Source organism: Aotus nancymaae, unplaced genomic scaffold (assembly GCF_030222135.1).
Source record: "Aotus nancymaae isolate 86718 unplaced genomic scaffold, 86718_ANA_hifiasm-v0.15.2.pri h1tg000019l, whole genome shotgun sequence".
Lineage (NCBI taxonomy): Eukaryota > Metazoa > Chordata > Mammalia > Primates > Aotidae > Aotus > Aotus nancymaae.
This window is the reverse complement of record NW_026988431.1, coordinates 48,677,580-48,699,318: the sequence shown is the minus strand read 5'-3', so window position 1 is coordinate 48,699,318 and position 21,739 is coordinate 48,677,580. Positions and strand designations below refer to the sequence as shown.

At 39.7% G+C, this 21,739-nt stretch overlaps 1 protein-coding gene across 1 annotated transcript in view; it reads left to right on the top strand.

The window, feature by feature from the left end:
- The window catches only part of PLCH1 (phospholipase C eta 1), a 231,552-nt gene that overhangs the window by 28,400 nt on the left and 181,413 nt on the right, over positions 1-21,739 (top strand). Inside the window, exon 2 of the mRNA XM_012447394.3 lies at positions 2,873-2,991. Coding sequence (XP_012302817.2) covers positions 2,913-2,991 — 79 coding nt within the window. The 5' untranslated portion in view covers positions 2,873-2,912. The remainder of the gene's footprint in view (positions 1-2,872; positions 2,992-21,739) is intronic.

Genomic DNA, 21,739 nt, shown 5'->3' with positions numbered 1-21,739 from the left:
ACACCATGCAAAGTTTGTCTCCTTTCACTTGATTCTCTTTAGTGAGCCCTAGGCCTTGGCTCTTCTGAATCTGGTGGAAGCTAAAATGAGACTTATCACTCAGCTCTCTTCCCTTGCCCCAGGCCTACTAACTCTGTTTATTATCTCCACCTCCATTATCTCTAAATCTGAAGGCCAGAGGGAGAGCATCTTTTCTTCAGTCTCCTGATGATGCTGGAATCCTACTCCTAGAGATTCTGATGTAATTGGCCTGGGTGTAGCTTGGGAGTCAGGAGTCTTAAGCTTCTCAGGTGATTCTAATGTGTAGTCAAGGTTGAGACTCACGGATATAAAGCCTTATCACAGTTCCTGATGCCATAGTAGGTTCTCAATAACTGGGAAACAGGATTATGAGAGTTAAGTGCATGAAAGAATTTTAGGTAAACTGGAGGGAGAGATTCCTGGGGGCATTTCATGAAGGCAGTGGCATTTTACCCAGCTCTTAAAGAAAAGCAAAAAGATCTGGAAACTGGAAAGCTTGGGCCACTGATGTGAGCTAGTGCCCAAGTATCAATATTTTATACATGTCTGTGGGTTTGTGCTTCTGTCTGGACAGAGTTGAAGGTCTGAACTCTGATTGCGTGATCATCCTTTGAGAGGATATTATATGTATTATATGTTATATTATCTGTTGCTGTGTAACAAATTACCCCAAATCTTGTGTCTTTGTTTTTTTAAGTACAATTTGTGTTTTTCAGATTCCACTGCCTTTTCTTTTGGGCTGAGAATGAGCAGAGAGCGCAAAATAAAGAGTGACCCATGAAACCATAAGATCAAGTCAGTAAGAAAAGATGAGCATGAATACAAACAGGGTTCTCTTTAATTCCATGTAAATTAGAACTTTTTTTATTATTATTTTTATTTTTGCATGCACTTAGGGCATAAGAACATTTCTAACATAAAATATAGTTTTTATAGGAAATTACTACTGTTGTTATTGAAAATTATTTTCAATTCTTGGAAAAAGATATTCTTGTTAAAAATATATGTCTTCAAAATTACATGCCTGTATATACATGTAAATACACAAGAAAAGAATGAGAATACATACCCAACAAAAGTGGTCATTCCAGGAGAGGGACATGAAATGAGAGAAGAGGGGAGGGGACTTTGATTTAAAAAAATTGATGAATTTCAGCATTGAGTTTAAAAAAAGTGATGAACATATATAACTGCATTATTTGTATAACTAAAAATACTTTTTAAAGAAGAAACTTTTGTGGCATATAGTATTGGCTGGGGAGAGGGCAGAGGTTGGGTTGTTTTCACAATTAGCTGTATTCTGTTGTATTTTTCTTTACTTTTTTTTTTTGAGATGGAGTTTCGCTCTTTTTGCCCAAGCTATAGTGCAATGGCACAATCTTGGCTCATTGCAACCTCTGCTCTCAGGTTTGAGTGATTCTCCTGCCTCAGCTTCCCAAGTAGCTGGGATTACAGGCCACGTGCCACCATGCTCAGCTAATCGTTTGTATTTTTAGTAGAAACAGGGTTTCACCATGTTAGCCAGACTGGTCTCGAACTCCTGTCCTCAGGCGATCTGCCCGCTTTGGCCCCTCAAGTGCTGGGATTACAAGCATGAGCCACCATGCTTGACCTATTCTGTTGTATTTTATAGTCAGTTCCATACAGTAGTAATATTCCCTCAGCCTTCGGGAGTAGGATAAGCAGCCAGATTAGCCAGGTGGGTATGAGGCAAGTGGAAGTGGGGAGTCCAGCATGGAGCCAGGGAAAAGGCAGGTTAGGTGGGAATTAGGTAAGATCCCTGGTGGGGTGGGTTAAGGTTGGGCCATAGGGAGCCAAGGAGAAACTCGAAAAGCTTCAGGAGCCTTCACCGATTGTTCCATTAATGAATAGACAATACTCTGATAATATATATTTTTTCACTAAGTGGCTGATTTCATCCTGGGTTACGTTTACAAAATTCTAGGTTGTTTTAGGAGGACAGATGACAAATTATTTCCCACCCGTGAGGTTTTACTTCATGCCAGTCTTACTTAGTTTTGCCTGGCTTTATTCTGTGAACAGAAACAGGCTGGAATTCTGAAAAGTTGCTTTAGCCAAATCCTGTGAACAAAGGAGGCCTTGTTCAGGGTTATGCACATCAGCTTTTGGAGGAATTTAATTCAACAACTCAGATCTCTGCTTTTCAAGTTCTTGCTCTAGCTAGCATTGTGTTTCTCTGTGTCTGTGGTGGAGCAAGTCTTACGTAGGAGCAGGCACTGCTAGTTTACCTTGCTGAGGCCTGTGCCCAGCTCTAGTTACACCAGTAAGTTCAGCCTGGGGCAGATCCAGGCCCTAGTGGGGTCCTAAATGGACACCAGTAAGGGACCCACAAGAGGGAGGCACATTTATTAATGTGTTTGGCTCATTCATTGCCACATGGATGCTGTACTGACATAAAATTCAGGAATTGGGAATGATGATTTGGTTTCTGTCAGTTGCCTCCCCACCCTGCAACTGAGATTTCCTGAAATGTTACCAGTGTTGACTGGTTTGGATCTTGGACTACTAGTAGTGAGGCCTGGAGCATGTAAACCAGCCCTGAAACCCGCTCCCTGATGGCAGGTTCATTTCCCCTGGAGACAGGTAACGTGGAGCCCTGAAAGGTGGTTTGAAAAAGTTACTGTTTTGATATGCTAAATGACATTCTAGACCCTGGGAAGACTTGTGGGAAATTTCTTAGGGCCTGGGGGATTCCAGGTCCATGTGTGGAGAAGTTGTTATGCCGTATACGTTGCCCCATAATGCTGGGCAACCGATGGCATTATGCTACCAGTGTGAGCGTGTGCCTGCCGTTTTCTTCATTTTTGTCTCATTCTGTTTCCCTTGACAGGGCAATTTGGTTTTGATGCTGTGCCAGAAATCTTCTGACAATGAGTTACTGGAACTTGGAGAAAAGGAACTGTGTGCAGTACCGCAGGCATTTTCTGGTGGACAACAGTGTGTTTCATGGTAAGCTGTCTCTTGTATTTATGTAGTTGGATCTTTTATTTTGTTTCTGACAGGACTTTTATTCTAGCACTCTAGATGCAAATATGGTATACTTGGTGGATGGAACCAAGAGCTTGAGTTAACTTGTTTATAAATAATTACCCAAGAAGTCCCGTTGCACTTACTATCTCCAGTTGTAAAGCAATGGGCCCTACCTCAACAACTACAAGAGTGTTCTCTCTTTCTATTTTGTAGGGTAGGTGTTATCAGTGCCTTCCCTCTTCTACCGCACTGTCAACTCCACTAATATCCCTTTCTGATGTTTATAATTATGTTGGGCGAGGGGCATATAATTATTTAGTTAATATTTGTGGATCACCAGTCAGTGCTTATTACTAACATAGTGTGGCCTTCCAAATTGAGATGTTAGAGAGTGCTTGTGACCACCTGCTTTAGATTCTTATTGAAGAGAAGTCCACACACCTTTTTTTCTTTTTCTTTTTTTTCGAGACGGAGTTTCGCTCTTGTTACCCAGGCTGGAGTGCAATGGCGCGATCTCGGCTCACTGCAACCTCTGCCTCCTGGGTTCAAGCGATTCTTCTGCCTCAGCCTCCTGAGTAGCTGGGATTACAGGTGTACGCCACCAAATTTGGCTAATTTTTATATATTTTTAGTAGAGACAGGGTTTCACCATGTTGGCCAGGCTGGTCTTGATCTCCTGACCTTGTGATCTACCTGCCTCGGCCTCCCAAAGTGTTGGGATTATGGGCATGCCTGGCCTCCACACACTTTAGGGCCTTAAGACTTATCTATATATTAGGTCCCATATAAAAACAGAACTGAACAGTTTGCAGCACTAAACCGTTAGTATCAGGATGGGTTACTACAGCTTTGAATCAGAGAATAATATTAGTCATTTTCATGACAAACTAAGACAAATTGCCTTTACCCTGCTGGTGTTTGTTCTGTGATATACAGTCACGGATAAGCTCTTACAATCCTGCTGTCAAGATACCCTAGGGTGAAACTGATTTAAAAGCCAAAGATTTATGTGGTGCCAGAATTTTTGGAATAATCTCCATCAGAGGTCTGTGGAATTGTAGAGGGAAGAGAGAGATTTCATGGGGAGTGGAGTGCTCTTTAACAGAATCCTATAATCTAAGCTGCTTTCACCTTTCTAAGATTGGTTGTTCTGAAGTCTTCCTCAATTTGGTGACAGACTTAATGTTTATTATTGCTTTAAACTAAGTTTAAGATAACAGATTTAACCTTACTTAATTAAACACTTTAGTGTTTATAGTGTTTTTTCAACATTCATTTATACCACCTCACTAAAAGGCCTTACAATGTAGAGAGTGACTTCATTTTATAGATGAAGAAAGAGAAACAGGGATGAAATAACTGTCCAAGTTGATGTAACTAATTATGCATTAGCAAGATCAGCATGAAAATTGCTGCCTCCACCTTTCCAGGTTGGTTCTCCTGTCATTCCAGTGGTGAAGTGCCCTTAGCAGAAGAGGCATGGGAATGGCAACTTGACACTGTGGGTCTGAAGTTCTACGTTGCTTTTCTCTGAGCCTCATCCAAGGGTCCTGTTCATTGCTTTTATCTCTCATGCAGTGTTTGATTCATGGTATTTTTCTGTTGCAAATTTATTTGTAAGTAAGTACAATAACAGAAGAATCACGGGAGTTAGAAGAACTAGCTTTATTTTTTCAAACTTTATTTTATGCCAATTTTTAAAGAGTTTAAAGTGCCTTAAACTCATTATTATTTTCATTATTTTAAAATTCGTTTATCCAGAGATCTCAAAGGCTATAATCATTTAAAATTTTTTCTATGTATTTTTATAGTCATATTACCAATTAGTCTATTACTATATTGCAGATACTTATACTAAGGGCTTGATGAACATTAACATTGTCATACTGAGTCCTTTCAAAGACTTTGCCATAGCTATTATTCAACCCATTTTATGAATGGGGGAACTAAAGCTTGTGGAGATTATGAAATGGTGACCTAGGATTCAAATCCTGATCTGCCTAATTCCAAAACCTCACTATTCTTTCTTCTTCCAGGCTGGCCTCTCCAATTTAATAAAAAAAAATTAACATTCTGTGGCTTAAGTTCTATACAACAGTATTTTCTCTGTTATTGACTAGCAGTGTATGGTCCTGGACAAGTTATATGATCTTTCAAGAACTCAGTTCTCTTTTCTGTGAAATGAGCATGCTGGTCTCAATGATTTTTGAAGTTGTTTCTAGTTCTAAATTCAGATTCCACTGAATTATTTCTGAGAATTACAATTACTGTATTGTGTGAGCTCCCTTTTCACTAAACACAAGATACACAAGGGGGCAGTATAATACTTAAAATATGAATTGGTAACATTTTGCATTCAAGAATTACTCTTTTGAAAGGATTTAGAGATATTAAATCCTCTCAAGATTAAAAGGATCAAAGCCGATTAGAACTATGATTATATTCATTTATAATACAGCAATAGCTTTATATATTTCTGATAGCATAAAATATCATTTTGGATTTCCTTGCCTCAGGATATGTTGTAATTCAATAAAGAAGGATGCCTTTTGCTCTGCTTCTACCGCTGCTGAAAATGAATCTGTTAACATAGGCACTTATTTAACTTAAGGAAGAATTGTGAGAAGTCTTGGGATATTTTAAACCAAGGGGCTTCTAGTGATAATGTCTTTGTAGAGGATTTAAGAATATTTCTGAGAAAAGAAAGAGGACAGGACATGTTGAGTAGGAAATGTCAGATTTCTCTTGGGCTTCTTGAACATTTACTGACCAGGCTTTGCTTATTCACTTTGGCTTCTCCTTGTTTTTGTTGATAACTCTCCTTACGTAACCAAATCAACCAAAACAAAAATAAACAAAACTTCTTCCAATAAAAACCCATTTCCCATGCAGGATAATAGACTTTTGGAATAAGTAGACTTGGTGTGCAAATTATGCTAGCCAGATTCTCTTTTTACAGACAGTCTTCAGCTGTGTTGCCAGGATAAAAGAGCTACATTAAAATGAGAACTCTAAAATGGTCAATAGCAGTAAAAATAAAACTGTAACATTTGTGTAGTTTCACAGTTCATAAAGCATATTCATAGCCTCATTTTCTGATTATAGAAGCGGTATATTCTCATTGGAAACCATTCAAAATATTACCCACAGTCCTACAACCCAAAGAGAAAGAGACTATTAAATCTACTGTTAAGAGTCTGCTTATATCTGGTCTTTTATCTACCTACCATTTCATCTTCCCATTTCTGAGACAGAAATGAAGTATCTGGAAATGTTGGGAAATAGTGCTTAACAAAAATAAACTGATTGAATTGACTTCTCTGTCCAATGATGACAGAAACCTTGTTAGGAATGATGAATTTTTGTATTTCTCTCTCGTCTGTCTTTTGCCTGGATTTTTAGGAAAAACCCAAAGGAATTTGCACCTATCAGAGAAGCTAGTCGCCAGGATTTTCCCTACTTGGTGTTTGTTCTTCTGATACGTTTGCAACAGAAAAAATTCTAGAGCAAAGAATGTTTGGTGTGGTATGAACCTTGCCTTAATGGCTTATATCTTCATGATTTATCCTGATTTGAAAATTGCCTATACCTTCAGCTATTTCTCTTGGTTTCAGTGAATTGCAGTATTTTTTTTTTCTGACCTGGGATGCAGTCTTGATTCTTAACCAATAATCAGTGGATTTGCAATTAATATGCACATGCAATTTCTTATGCACATAAGCCTTTCCAAACATTTGAGCTCCTTAATAAGTGACTTAATGTTTGTTTCCACATACTGCTAGTTATACTTGTACTATTGGAAAAAGTATTAATTGCTTTCTTGTAAGTTATTATGGTATCATCTCAACTTCTTATAAGAAAATTAATTTTTGTTGGTGTCATGTTGCTAAATGAGTAATTCTGAATGACCATCACAAATCTAGACTAGAAAACATTTTGGACTGAATTAGGAGTATCTCTTACTATCTAGGGATAAAATTAAGGGTAGTTCTCTTATTACATATTCATGTAGTATGCCTTTTCAAGAGGTTGCCTTATATATTAATACTTTTACTTTGCTTCACAACTACAGTTTAATAAGACTAATTGATTTAGTTAATTAATTAAATGATGACTTTTTATCCAGCCTCCCCTTCCTGGCCACAGACCTAGTTGGTGATGTGAAGGTAGAAACTTGACCGCTAGTTTGTAATGGAAAGTAGGCTGAAATGGGATCCTGAAGACTAGTTCTAATCCAAGTTTAAATACTAACTTGTGTAGATTCATGTCACTTCTGGGACCCTCAGTTTCCCTGTCTTTCCAGTGAGGGTTGTACCAGATTGCAAAGTTCCCTTGCAGCAGCAAGGTTTGAGGTCTCTGTGTAGTCAAACATCAAGATAGGAGTATGATAGATGGAAGTGTTCTTTAGGCCAGGGGTCTGAGAATGAAAGGCTGGCAGGATGGCATTGAAGAGAGGGTAAGATTTCTTTTTGGACTGTAAACTTTGTAGTTAGTGTTGCATTGGCAAAAAGCTACATTTACCTTTAGGGAGAGAGGTAGAATGTGTGTGTGTGTGAATGGTTACAGGTTTCTCCTGACCATGGAGAGACTAATATCTAGGACTGAGACAATAAGCTTTCAGGACAAATAAGATTCTATGAAAAAAAGAAGAGCGAAATTTCTCCCTCACTGAAATTCCATCTGCACTGGAGGAAAAGAGAAGAATGCCAGATCCTGACTGATAAATATGCAAGGAGAATGAAATTATGCAAAAGTGAATTAGGGTTCCAATTGATTTTGCCCAGTTTATTAGACTTTGGCAGCCTGCCTGCTTTAGTTTTGTGGGGCATCACTAGATTTTATGTTAGAGTGGCATTTCTTTACTGAATCAAAGCCTAGCTCTTCCAGCCATAACTTTATAAGCATCCTTTTCTAGATCCAGAAGATACTTGTGCACATAGAATTCCTATTAATGCAATGACAATCAAGATTTTGTGACCATGATTAAATTAAAAGTATCAGCCAGGCACAGTGGCTTATGCCTGTAATCCCAGCATTTTGGGAGGCTGAGGCAGGTGGATCATCTGAGGTCAGGAGTTTGAGACCAGCCTGGCCAACATGGTGAAACCCCCTCTCTACTAAAAATACAAAAAATTAGCTGGGTGTGGTGGTGGGCACTTGTAATCCCATCTACTCGGGAGGCCGAGGCAGGAGAATCGCTTGAACCTGGGAGTTTGCAGTGACCTGAGATTGCGCCATTGCACTCCAGCCTGGGCAACAAGAGTGAAACTGCCTAAAAAAAAAAAAAGAAAGAAAGAAAGGAAAAAGAAAAGATTAAAAGTATTATCGTTAGATTATTGGAGACTACCAGGGAAAAATTTCAAAGACAAATTGAGAGGAAGAGTTAAAAAAAAAGAAGATAGGCCTTAAGAGAGAAAATATATTTGAATCATTTAAGTTTTATAAATTAGAACAGAACTAATTTTGGAAGCAGCGTTGCCCAGTAGATTTCTTTTTTTGGTCCCACCCACAGGGCTCTCCATCTCCCAGTGATGGCCACTGAAGCAGAAAGCATCAGGGCAGGTGTCCTTTCAGGACTATGATGGTCAGGTGTGTCTTGCAGGTGATGTAGATTTAGACAGAGGGAGACGTGGTCTGACCCAGGTGTGGCACTTTGTAGGGGCTCCTACCGGAGTAGTGGGAAGATGACCTATAAGTTTCTAAGCGCAAAAATTTTAAGAAATGCTAGATTGTCTACCTCCCCTACTTTTAAACAGAGGTGAATTAGAGAATTTGCTGTGAGTTAACTGACCACATTGATTTATCTCCTTTTCTTCTTCCCCTGTCTGAGGGAAATCATAGCCATCCATTCAGGCCTTACAAAAGAGGATATTTATATCTAGTTTAGAGCACAAAGGAAAAAACCTTTAATGTGAGCTGGTATGAAACATACTTGTTCTATGACCTTTTGGGAACATATGCTCTTCTTTGATGTCTTGGAGATATAAAAAATTCTCAATGAATAGTATTTATGTTTTAAATTCTGAAGTTCATTCCTTTTTTGGGTCTTTATGATAAGTGTTCCATTTGTAACTGGTTTATTGAACATTCTCAACTTAGTGTAGCATATATGCTTCAGTGAATGCTTCAAAAAATACTCTGTCCAAGGCTGGGTGCGGTGGCTCATGCCTGTAATCTCACCACCTTGGGAGGCCAAGGCAGGCAGATCACGAGGTGAAGAGATTGAGACCATCCTGGCCAACATGGTAAAACCTCATCTCTACTAAAAATGCAAAAAAAAAATTAGCTGGGCGTGGTGGCGTGCACCTGTTGTCCCAGTTACTCAGGAGGGTGAGGCAGGAGAATCGCTTGAACCTGGGAAACAGAGGTTGCAATGAGCCAAGATCACACAACTGTACTCCAGCCTGGTGACAAAATGAGACAAAAAAAAAAAAAAACCCAAAAAACAAAAAATAGCAAAAAAAAGCCTCCATTCCATTGTAGCATCTTGGGTAGTTCTATTACTTTCTGGATAATTTTGGCTGTTAAGTATCCGGTCCATTTTAAAACTTTAATCTCAAAGTCATTAAGCCCCCTTTCCTGCTGACCTGGCTGTTGGTGGTTGATGGGGAGGGTTCCTCTGTCTATGCTATATTCCTTCCCCTTGAAGGAGAATTCAAGGCCCTGTTCCACAGATTTTGGTACAAGGAAGAGAGAGCAAAGGCCTTTTAATCCACATGTCCCTGGTGCATGTCAGCAGCAGTGAGGTGATCCAGATTCCCTCTGCTTCCATCTTCTGTAGATTCTCAGTTTTAACTTGGCTCCATCTGTCACCAAGCATCCTTCAGAGAGGATCTACCATCTCTCTTCAGCCTCATGCCTTCTCTGCTGTAAATTTCCTCTGGCTAGGGCACAGCTTCCTGTGCCCCTGAGGACACTGGGGCAACTGTTTGGCTCCTGCCCTTTCTCTTCTCTCCATATTTCTTCATGTGGAGCTCTGCAGACTGCAAGGGCTTGAAAGATGGGACGGGGTGGAAGTTGTTCCTTGCTCTTCCCAGACCTACTGATGACAGTCTCTTCTCACACTGTGGGGGCTGCTCCCATAAGCTACCAACTTAAGCAATCTCTAAGTTATTCTTTGTAGCTCTTTCCCTGCTCGTTTCTGAGGGTGAAGGGTGTTTTCTCCAGTTTCACTCCTCATGGTGCCATCTCTGCTACCCTGGGCATTGATGAGGTAATACACATAACAGGGGCTCAGGTAATGTGATTTTGATGGATGGAATCCTAGCCCCCCCAACAACTGACAGCTCTCCTTGTACTCCTAGGGCCACACTAGGCAAGTCCTTGTTCACTAACATTTTAGATTAGAGCGACTTAACTTCCCTAAAGCTACTAGTGTTCTTTATTTTGTTTGCTTTTTGCAACATTATGTAGATGGATTAATCAGAACGAAGCAATGATCTATATGTATAAAAATCCATGTTGAGGTGTATCAGCCTCTATTCCTCATCGGGAATCTAATTCAATGAAGGGATTTTTCTGGGTAACTGAACCCACTGTGATCTTGCTGTTATGCTTACTATGCAAGGTCATTTATATTCTGCAATGATGGAAGGGATGGAAAGGTGCTCCTTTTTTTTTTCTTCTTTGAGATGGAGTTTTGCTCTTGTTGCCCAGGCTGGATGGAGTACAAAGATGTGATCTTGGCTCGCTGCAACCTCCACCCCCCCCGGTTCAAGTGATTCTCCTGCCTCAGCCTCCCGAGTAGCTGGGATTACAGGCATGCGCCACCATGCCCAGCTGATTTTTTATATTTTCAGTAGAGACGGGGTTTCGCCGTGTTGACCAGGATGGTCTCGATCTCTTGACCTCGTGATCCACCCGTCTCGGCCTCCCAAAGTGCTGGGATTACAGGCATGAGCCACCGTGCCCGACCGAAAAGAATTTCTTAAAAGAATTTCAAAAGGCTTTTTGAGTTCATTGTAGACTTTCCATGTTGGTTATACATACATGTATTTTATCTGACTCTGAAACTGAAGATTTCTCTCTGTAAAATAGCTCTATTAGTAAAGCTGTTTAATTGCAGTTGTTTGCATACTATTAAAATTCTCTGCTGTTTGTGTCTGAAAATCTCCATTCCAGAAGCATTGTCTGTGGGGTAATTCTTACTGCAGAGAGCACGAAATAGACCTGCATCAAAACAAACAAACAAATAAAAAAAACTCTAGTTTTCTCAGTAAGAGAGGAAGAAAAGAAGCCTGGGGGGTACATGAGGAGAAGAATCAAACAGTATATATAGGACTTCTTTAAACGTTACGAAGAAGCATTTTTATTTCAGCTTTACAAACAAGAAAAATGGTCAGCATCTAGGCCTTTCCTCTAAGAATCTCAGGCGCTATGAGAGTACATTCCTGACTTATAGGTAGCAAGATCTCTCTGAGAAATAAATGCCTCCCTGGGTAGGATAAATATAGAATCTGTGAAAATGTTTTTGTCTGTTTGTCAGCATATGTGACTGACATATAAGTGTTTTTAGAATTTCTCCTATTGAAATGTAAAAGATGGTGGCTTATGCTCAATTAAAAGGAAGAATAGGGAACACATTTATTATTTAGTGTCCTAGTTTTACTCCCTGCCAACTTGAAATTGAACATCAATGCATTTCTACAAATGACCGTTCTTTGAAATTGTGCCAGTGTGAGAATTTCACGGTATTGTGTTTTTAAGCTAAGTAGAAGCTTATCATCTCTAGATGTGGAGACTTGTAAGTAATTAATGCTTTAAGCCAGTGGTTCCCAGCCTTGGCTGTGCATTGAAATCATCTGGGGATAAAACAAAAACAAAAATAAAAACAAACTATTTCCTGGGTCCCAGCCAAGTCTCTGATTTTTTGGTCTGGATTGTGGCCAGGGTATGGGGAAATTTGTTAGAACTCCTCGTGTGATTCTAGTGGTCAGCCAATTAGATTTTGGTGGGTTGAAACCCTCAGACTTAGGGTGACCAATACGTATTTTCTCAACAGAACTATCAAATTCATGAATTTGATAATGATTATTTTCTGTGATGATAGTTGAAGGGTAGGGAAGAGGAGCCTTACATAAGAAGGACATGGATAGAAATACCGTATTTGAATATAAATTAAGCAGGCAAATATGGAAGAGTCATTTATGCTTGGGAATTTGTAGCTGCTCACTTTCTTTCTTTTTTTCTTTCCTTCTTTCTTCCCTTCCTCCCTCCCTCCCTTCCTTCCCTCTCTTTCTCTTTCTTTTTTCTTTCTTTCTCTTTCTCTTTCCTTCTTTCTTCCCTTTCTTTCTTCCCTCCCTTCCTTCCTCCCTTCTTTCCTCCCTCCCTCCCTCCCTCTCTCTCTCTCTTTTTCTTTTTTTTTTTTGAGACGGAGTTTCGCTCATTACCCAGGCTGGAGTGCAATGGTGCGATCTCAGCTCACTGCCACCTCCGCCTCCTGGGTTCAGGCAATTCTCCTGCCTCAGCCTCCTGAGTAGCTGGGATTACAGGCACGCACCACCATGCCCAGCTAATTTTTTGTATTAGTGGAGACAGGGTTTCACCATGTTGACCACGATGGTCTCAATCTCTCGACCTTGTGATCCACCCGCCTCGGCCTCCCAAAGTGCTGGGATTACAGGCTTGAGCCACCGCGCCCGGCCTCTCTCTCTTTTTCTTTTTTTCCTTTTTTGAGATGGAGTTTTACTCTTGTTGTTTAGGCTGGAGTGCAATGGCGCCATCTCAGCTCACTTCACCCTCCACTTCTGGATTCAAGTGATTCTCCTGCCTCAGCCTCCCGAGTAGCTGGGATTACAGGAGTGCACCACCACACCTGGCTAATTTTTGTATTTTTAGTAGAGATGGGGTTTCACCATGTTGGCCAGGCTGGTCTCGAACTCCTGACCTCGGGTGATCCACCCACCTCGGCCTCCCAAAGTGCTGGGATTACAGGTGTGAGCCACCATATCCGGCCACTGTGTTTTTTCTTTAAAAATATTTTTTCCCTTTATTTTTTCTGATGATAGCAACACGGGTTTACAGTAGAAAATTTGGAAAGCATAAAAAAGAGTAAAGATGGGAAAAATTGTCTATAATCTCAGTAATGTGTTTTAAGTCTGCACTTTCTTAAAGTGATTTAACAACCAGTGACTAAGTAGTGATTCTCAAATCTGGTTATACATTTGAACCTGCTAGGGTGCTTTTTTAAAAAAGTGCTGATGATTGGAGGTACTATTATTATCCTCATTTTGTTAATGAGGAGAATGAGGCTCAGAGAATTCTGCTCTGATAACCACAGGCAGCTATGGGAAAGAGTAGGAAAAGCAAGGTATTCTCAAGAAGCAGGCAACAGTACGGAACAAGATGTTGCTATGGTATGTGGCCAGCTACCAAGTTAAAACCAAACCAAACCAAAATAGTGATGGTTGGACTCGACCCAAGCAGGTGATTTCGATGACATGGGAGGGGTAAAAATCACTACATTCAAGTTGTTGATTAACTAATGTATTGATTTGATCAGTACCCAAAATCAGGTATGAGTTTACTGATTTAATACAGCATATAATTGTACACTAGTTCAGGCAAAAGTTGTGCATGAAAATCTTCACTTTATAGACTTTGCAGAGAGGCAGGAGGAAGTGATATGCTGACCTTTATATGGTTATTTTTCTCTTTTGTATAATAACATTTATTTCATATTCCCTTTAATATGCTTTCTTAGTGTCCTTAAAATGTGATCTGTCTTAACTTTATGACCAATATATCTGTTACCTGATAGAAAGATATACCTTTGAGCACTAATTGACCTCACAATGTTGTACACAGATTTCTGGTGATAAGCTGAAATACTTTGAGAAGGCCCTTAACAACATATAACAAAGAACCTATTAATAGTGTTTTGGTTTGATTAATCTATAATGAGAACTACACAGTTCACAGTAGGATAATTTGAAGAATTGGTACAGAAAGAAATATGAAATGCAGGAATTGACAGAACAGTGCCATCATTGGGATCATATCACATGCAACCTTGAGTATTAACTAGAGTTGTGTTTATTTGTCTACTTTGGAAAACTAAGTGGTATCCAGAGACTTAGAGACCCATGTGTGTTTTATTGTGGAAGGCAAGCTGTGTCAGTCCCTGTAGGTATCTGCTCTACCTCCATTATGCTACATTTGAGAAAACTGGTGCTCGTGTTCTCTGTGTTATTCCTAGAAGTCTCAGAATTGTAAAGAAGAAACTTTGCCTTCTCGGATTGCCCTCGTTTTGCATGACATCTCCTGCTTTGCATATAGGATCTTAAGGGTGACACAAAGAAGAACTTGAGGCTGATGTTACTGTAACTGAGTTTAGACCTTGTCTGGAGGAATCAGTGGATTCTATATTAGAATATTCTTGAGGGATCATTAGGAAATGTTAGGGTTGATGCTGAATCAAGGTTGTCAATGGAGTAGCATTACCTCTTTTAAGTCTCTCAACAAGACTGTTTTACAGATGAAACTCACAGAAATCACAGTTTGCCATAAATCACATTGTTAGATTGTGGAGTTCAAACCCACGTTTGTTAGACTCTCAAATCTAGGGTTTTCCCACTATTATGCCACAGCAATGCATTACACAAACTTGTTTCTTTTAAAGCTGCTGAAGGAGTGGGTTTGTGTTTTAAAAGAGCTTCAACACCCTTTCTTTAGAGGATACTAGAGAACTTCTGGAGACACTGTGTGAGTTGCCCTTAGGCTGAGTGTGGGAAGGGGGCTGAGGAACTAGGGGTGAAGGCTAAGAGTTGGTGTCTACTGGAGTGGTCCTTGGGAGCTTGTTAAAAATGCAGTCTCTCAGCTCCACCAGAGACTTTCTGAGTTGGAGTCTGCATTTTATTTATTTATTTATTTTTATTTTTTATTTTTTTGGAGTCTGCATTTTAACAAGGTCCTCAGATGAATAAGTTTCAGCAGCATTGCTTTAGGAGACCCACTGGGCTTGGGTATAAGTCCTCTGGCATGAGAAATTTGTCCTATTCTCCAAGGAACAGGTGGAAGAAGGATGGGTGTGAGGGAGAAGAGAACTGTTTTCCCTCGTACGAAGCATTGAGAGGTTGGAAAGTTGTGTGTGAGGAGCACAGCTAATGACAAAGACCCCCAGGAGTGTCCCAATACTTAGATTTACAAGGAGGAAACATGGGGGCTATGGATCGGCAGGTAATTTTCTTTGTACAATGGGCTTAAAAATTTGAATCTCTATGTCTAAAACATATGAAGATATAGTCAAGGATATAAGTAATACCGTGATCTACAATAGCAAGGACTTGGGGAGCCCCCTGATAAAGGGATTCTAAACAAAACCCATAGCCAGGCTTCAGGACATTTATGAAATTTTTGCAAACATTGTGCTAGATGCTCTATGTAGATATGCATATACATTTGTGCATCCTCTTCCTTTGTACAAAGTCCTTAGCTTTCATTATATTTCAGAATAATCTGTTATTCCTTACTCCTTTTGTTAATTATAAACCTCTGACTAAAACCACTCTCCTTTTATAGATGAGAAGGTAAGTGACTGGTACATATTGATAGCAGCCAGCTAGTGACAAAGTTAATTCTAAGGTAAAAATTTTTTCTGTCAACATTTTAAATATGTTGGCCACTCTCTCCTGGCTTGTAAGGTTCCCATTGAAAAGTCTGCTGCCAGATGTGTTGGTGCTCCATTATATGTTATTTATTTATTTTTCTCTTGCTGCTTTTAAGATCCTTTCTTCATCCTTGACCTTTGGGAGTTTGATTATTCAATGCCTTGAGATAGTCTTCTTTGGGTTAAATCTGCTTTGTATTCTATAACCTTCTTGTGCTTGAATGTTGATATCTTTTCCTAGGTTTGGGAATTTCTCTGATACTATCTCTTTGAATAAACATTCTACCTCTGTCTCTCTCTCTCTCTACTTCCTCTTTGAGGCCAATAACTTTTAGATTTGCTTTTTTGAGGCTATCTTTTAGATCTTGAAGGTGGGCTTCATTGTTTTTCATTCTTTCTTCTTTTTTTCTCCTCTGACTATATATTTTCAAATAGCCTGTCTTTAAGCTCACTAGCCCTTTCTTCTGCTTGATTAATTCTGCTATTAAAAGATTCTTCATCATGTCAGTTGTATTTTTCAACTCTAGAATTTCTGCTTGGTTCTTTTTAGTTATTTCAATATCTTTTTAAAGTATAGCTGATAAAATTCTGAATTCCTTCTCTGTGCTATCTTGAATTTCTTTGACTTTCCTCAAAACAGCCATTTTGAATTTTCTGTTCATAAGGTCATATATCTCAGTTTCTCCAGAATTGGTCCCTGGTGGCTTATTTAGTTTATTTGGTGAGGTCATGTTTTCCTGGATGGTGTTGATGCTAGTAGATGTTCTTTGGTGTTCGGGCATGGAAGAGTTCGGTGTTTATTGTAGTCTTCACAGTCTAAACTTGTTTGTGCCTATTCTTCTTGGGAAGACTTTCCAGGTATTAAAAGAGACTTGGATCCCAAGTCCAATAATGCCATGTTTTTTTCAGACTCATAGAGTTATCACCTTAGTGGTCTTAGATCGGATCTAAAAGAATTTTCTAGATTACCAGGCAGACTCCTGTTCTTTTTCCCTTACTTTCTCCAAACATATGGATCCCCTCTCTCTCTTTACTGAGCTACTGGGAGCTGGGAGTGTGGTGATGCAAGCATCTCTGTAACCACAACCACTGGGACTATGCTGGGTCAGACCTGAAGCCAGCACAGCACTGGGCCTTGCCTTAGGCTTTTCCCTTTAGGATGGCAAGTTCCCCTGGGCCATAGGCATGTCCAGCGATGCTGTCTGGGAGCCAAGGACTAGAGTAAAAACTTCAGTAATTTACCTGATGTTCTATTCTACAGCGGCTAAGCCGGCACTCAGGCCACAATGCAAAGTCCTTCCTGTTCTTCCCTCCCCTTTCCACAGCAGAGGAGCCTTTCATTGTGGCCACCACTACTACTGAACCATGGGGGTTTTCTCATAGGCCACTGCCCATGTTCACTTAAAGTCCAAGGGCTCTTCCATCAGCTGTGGTGATTGCTGACAGACCTGGGACCCTTCCTTCAACGCAGTGGACTCCTTTCTGGCCTAGAGCAGGTCTGGAAATACTGTCCAAGAGAAGAGCCTAGGCCTGGACTCAGAGACCTGAAGAACCTGCTTTTTGTTCTATCCCACTGTGGCCGAGATGTTACCTGATTTTTGGTTCTTGTGATGGTGCTTTTCTGTGTTAAAATTTGATAGCTGGGCCGGGCGCGGTGGCTCAAGCCTGTAATCCCAGCACTTTGGGAGGCCGAGGCGGGTGGATCACGAGGTCAAGAGATCGAGACCATCCTGGTCAACATGGTGAAACCCCGTCTCTACTAATACAAAAAATTAGCTGGGCACGGTGGCGCGTGCCTGTAATCCCAGCTACTCAGGAGGCTGAGGCAGGAGAATTGCCTGAACCCAGGAGGCGGAGATTGCGGTGAGCCGAGATCGCGCCATTGCGCTCCAGCCTGGGTATCGAGAGCGAAACTCCGTCTCAAAAAAAAAAAAAAAAAAAAAAAAAAAAAAAAAAAAAAAATTTGATAGCTGTTAAAATTTGGTGTCCCAGCAGTGGGAATGAATGGTGTAGGTTTCTATTCTGCCATCTTGTTCCTGAGGTTAATTCTAAAAGCCCACATTCTGTCATTCCAACTCAAGTGGCCTTTATGATCTGAACTAAGTATTATGAAATGCTAAGTGGATTTTCTGTGGGATAAATCTTGTAAATCCCTGCATTTTCTGATTATCAAAAATGACTAGATATTTATGGCATTGGAATATTGTGACATAAAAGGAATTTTATGTGAAAGCATTTCAAAGCCTCTGTGTGTTGGCCACGTGAGTATGGAAGTATTCAATTTGGAGCTGCTAAAGAGCTGAGATCCTGGTTTCCCCATCATTGATGGCAGCAGGGCTCTATGAGACAGGACTCTCCTTGCCTGGTGGCATCCAACTGGCTTCTTTTTGTGTCTTCATAAGAAATAAATGATTATTAACTCTCTATGGGGAACCAGGTGCTGAACTTTACAAATAATGTAACATAATCCATGTAGCATTTAGATCCAGTAATGATTTCACTATATGGTAATTTACTAGGTAGTAGTGTTGACTCTGTGAATCCAAAGGATGTTTAGAAATTTTTCATTTCTTAGGGTAAAGGTTTTAGAGTTGCTGCTCTACAAAACCATAGGTGAATGACCTTTAGTTGTGGAATTTAACTCTTTAAAGCAGTTGCCCTGTGTGTCTACCAGAAAAATAATAGTGTTCAGATCCTTGGGAATTATATCAGTCAGTGACAGGAGGATGGTTATTTATTTACTTATTTTTTCTGAGACAGAGTCTCTCTCTCTGTAGCCTAGGCTGGTGTGCAGTGGCGCGATCTCAGCTCACTGCAACCTCTGCCTCCCAGCTCCTGGTTCAAGCAATTCTCCTGCCTCAGCCTTCCGAGTAGCTGGGATTACAGGCACATGCCACCATGCCCAGCTAATTTTTGTATTTTGTATTTTTAGTAGAGAATTTTTAGGAGGAGTTTCATCATGATGGCGAGGCTGGTCTTGAACTCCTGACCTCGTGATCTACCCGCCTCGGCCTCCCAATTACAGGCATGAGCTACTGCATTCAGCCAAGGATTGTTATTTTTAAAATATAAATACTTAGTCTCAGTATGTCAACTTGCAGCCTGTTGAGATCATTTTTAATACACATATGCTTTTGCTTGAGCTTCTAAGAACCCATCTGGGAAATAATATTCTTATAGGTCTCTTATTTTGGTCTCTAATTATATTTTTGATCCCTTGTCCCTTATCATTTCTCCTAAATTATATAAATCAGTGTAGACATTTAATATCTAGCAACTGTAGGTACCATGTTTCTGATACTAGTAATGTAAAATTTTTTTCTTAGCCAGAGAACAAATTCTGCATAAATCATAGTACTGAATTATTTCTAAATTAGATTAATTTATATAAAGTGATAAAATGTTATTGGTTTCCTATTTTGTCATCTTTAGTATTCATGGAGAAGCAATTCTTTTCTCTTTTCTCCAAGGTCTTTAACAAAATTAGCCTTTGTAACCATTTTTGTGCTAGTCGACTACGAATGCAGAGGACTGTTGAAGCAGAAAATTAAAATGCTTTCGATGTTTTAATTTTAACACAAATCATTAATCTACACTTCAACATTATTTCTCTCATTGATAAATTTATTGCTTTAAAAGTATTTCTATCCTTCATATGTCTTTTCTAGCAAAAGAGCTTGGTTACATTTTTGAAATTCTTGCTATTCGAGTAACTTATCAAGGAGCAAAAATTTTGGCAGCTAAACCCCATTGGACTATTGACAGAAGGCTTTATTATATATGCTGTCAAGCATTTTATTGCCTTATGTGTACAGATTTTTTTTAAGTTAGGAAATAAGGGGCATTTCCAGTACACTTTCACCTCTAAGAGGGTATACATTTACCATGAGTATTTTAGAGAGTGGTTACACTAAATTCATGTTTATTTTTTTAATAGAAAGCCCCAGAATTTTTGTATAGAATTTTCAGGACTGGAAAAGACCTCAAGGATCTCAAGAAAATATTAAATGCCACTGGTTTCTGAGATCCCTTCTAGAGTGAAAGCCCTAGAGAACAGGGAATGTGACTTTAGAACCTTGCATATGGGAGATGCCTGGTAAGTATTTGATTGATCAGTAACCTCTCACTTTTTATCAGTGAGGATGCAGAGGCTGAGAAAGGTTCAATGATGGGTGTAAGGTGGGTCTAAGCCTAACCTAACTATTAAAGTGTTGAGAACTGAGTCCCTGAGCAATATGGGTACAGTGTGAGGTACCTACCATGACACACCATGTGTCCATGTCTGCAGCTTCGAAGATTCGTTGGTCTCATTCTAAATAGAGCAGCTTGCTGATTCCCAAGCACTGGCATAACAATTAATCATTTGTCCCTTCCCTGGGTCCTTATTCCCCAAGTTAGTTTGAACAAGGGATATTGCTCTTTTTTCTCCTTCCTGCTTTAAATATTTATTGACTTAAATTCTATGCTGGGGATCTAGCAGTTGACAAACTACAAATGGCCCCTCTCTATAAGGAGCTTACAGTCTTGCGCCTCTTTGCTGCTACCCACTTCCTTTCCTCTTCCTCCCCTCAATCGCATGTGGGACCTTTATGTTATGTTAACTTTTATCCTGTTTACCTTCTCATTGTGTACTTGTACACTCTTTTTCTATACACACACACACACACGCGCACACACACAATTATTTTATCTGAATAATTTGAGAATAAGTTGAATACCTCATGGCCCTTTTCCCCATGGTATACTTATCAGCTTAAGTAAATTTAACATTGTTAAGGCCCTTTGATATCCTTGATTTCTGAAAGATGTTTTTTCAACTGGTCTCTACAGGGAAATGAACCTAGGAGAGGAAAGTTACAAACATGGGGAAAAATATTTTCATAAATCCTACCAAGTTCTTAGGGTTAGGGCCAAGCTTCTTGTGTGTGTGTGACTTAAAATGACCCTGTGTTTGGTTTGATGCTTTGCTGTTGCCATCATGAAATTCTTTATAATTGGGGGGAAATATCTCCATGTTTTCATTTCATACAGGATGAGCAGATTATGTAGCTCATCCTGCTTATAGCACTTATATACTGGACCAAGAACTTTTGCATCTGTTATTATAGATATTGCTGAGGATAGGGAAACTGAGGCTTAGAAGGATTTGAAATAACTTGGCTTGGGTTGTTGAGTTACTGGTAGAACCAAGATATTTGAACTTAAGTCTTTCTGATTGCTTATCTGATGGCTGTCACATCATCTCCAACTACTTTATGCCCCTTAACTCTATTTCCACTGAGTTTAATTGTCTCTGGATTTGGAATTGACTTGTCCTTTCTCTTTTTCTCCTAAGGAAGTCTGTGTTCTCTTGGTATTACAGTTGCTCTCTCTCATCCTAAATCCCTGGGCTGTAGTGTTAGCCAGAAGGCCATTTGGAAAATTTTAATAAGTTGATAATTTTCATCCTAAAGAAACTATCCATTAGTAGCTTCCACCTTAATCTTCTCCTGATGTGTGGAGAAAAGGCTGCGTGCCATCATCCCCTCACTTATCCTTATCGTATCTCACAATTGAGCAACTGGTTTTCTTCATGTTCCCGACTTTTGGAGTCCCTCTGTTATCCTTTGGGATCTGAGTCTTGCTTATGTCCAGTGTCTTCTGACAATTGGAAAACTATCCAGAATCTGAGTTTAGGTCTGGGTGGGTCTTCCTGTGCTCAGACCTTCCTGGTACTCACTATTCTTCTCGTCTGTTCTAGGCCCTGGAGGTACATCATTGTTCTAGCTCTCAAGTTTACGTTATGATCCTCCTTATTGCTGTGTTTATTTTTCTGTTAAGATGTCTTAGGCAGAACACAAAATTAATACATCAGGACTGTTTGGGGGAATATAAAGTTAGGAGAAAGGCTGAAAAGGTGAGGAGACGCTGCAAAAAGTATTGGTATGTGTAAAATTGTACTGCTGAAATTGTGGAGAAGAGCTCCTTTCTTTTTCATCAAGGGAGCGACAAAGGAGTTGATTTTTCATTTCTGTAGAGTAATTTAGGAATTCAGACTGTTGTGATAGTACTGTGAACTGTGACATATTGAAAACTGTTACCAGAGGAGGCAGTACAATCTCTTTTCTTGGTCTTCTTTTA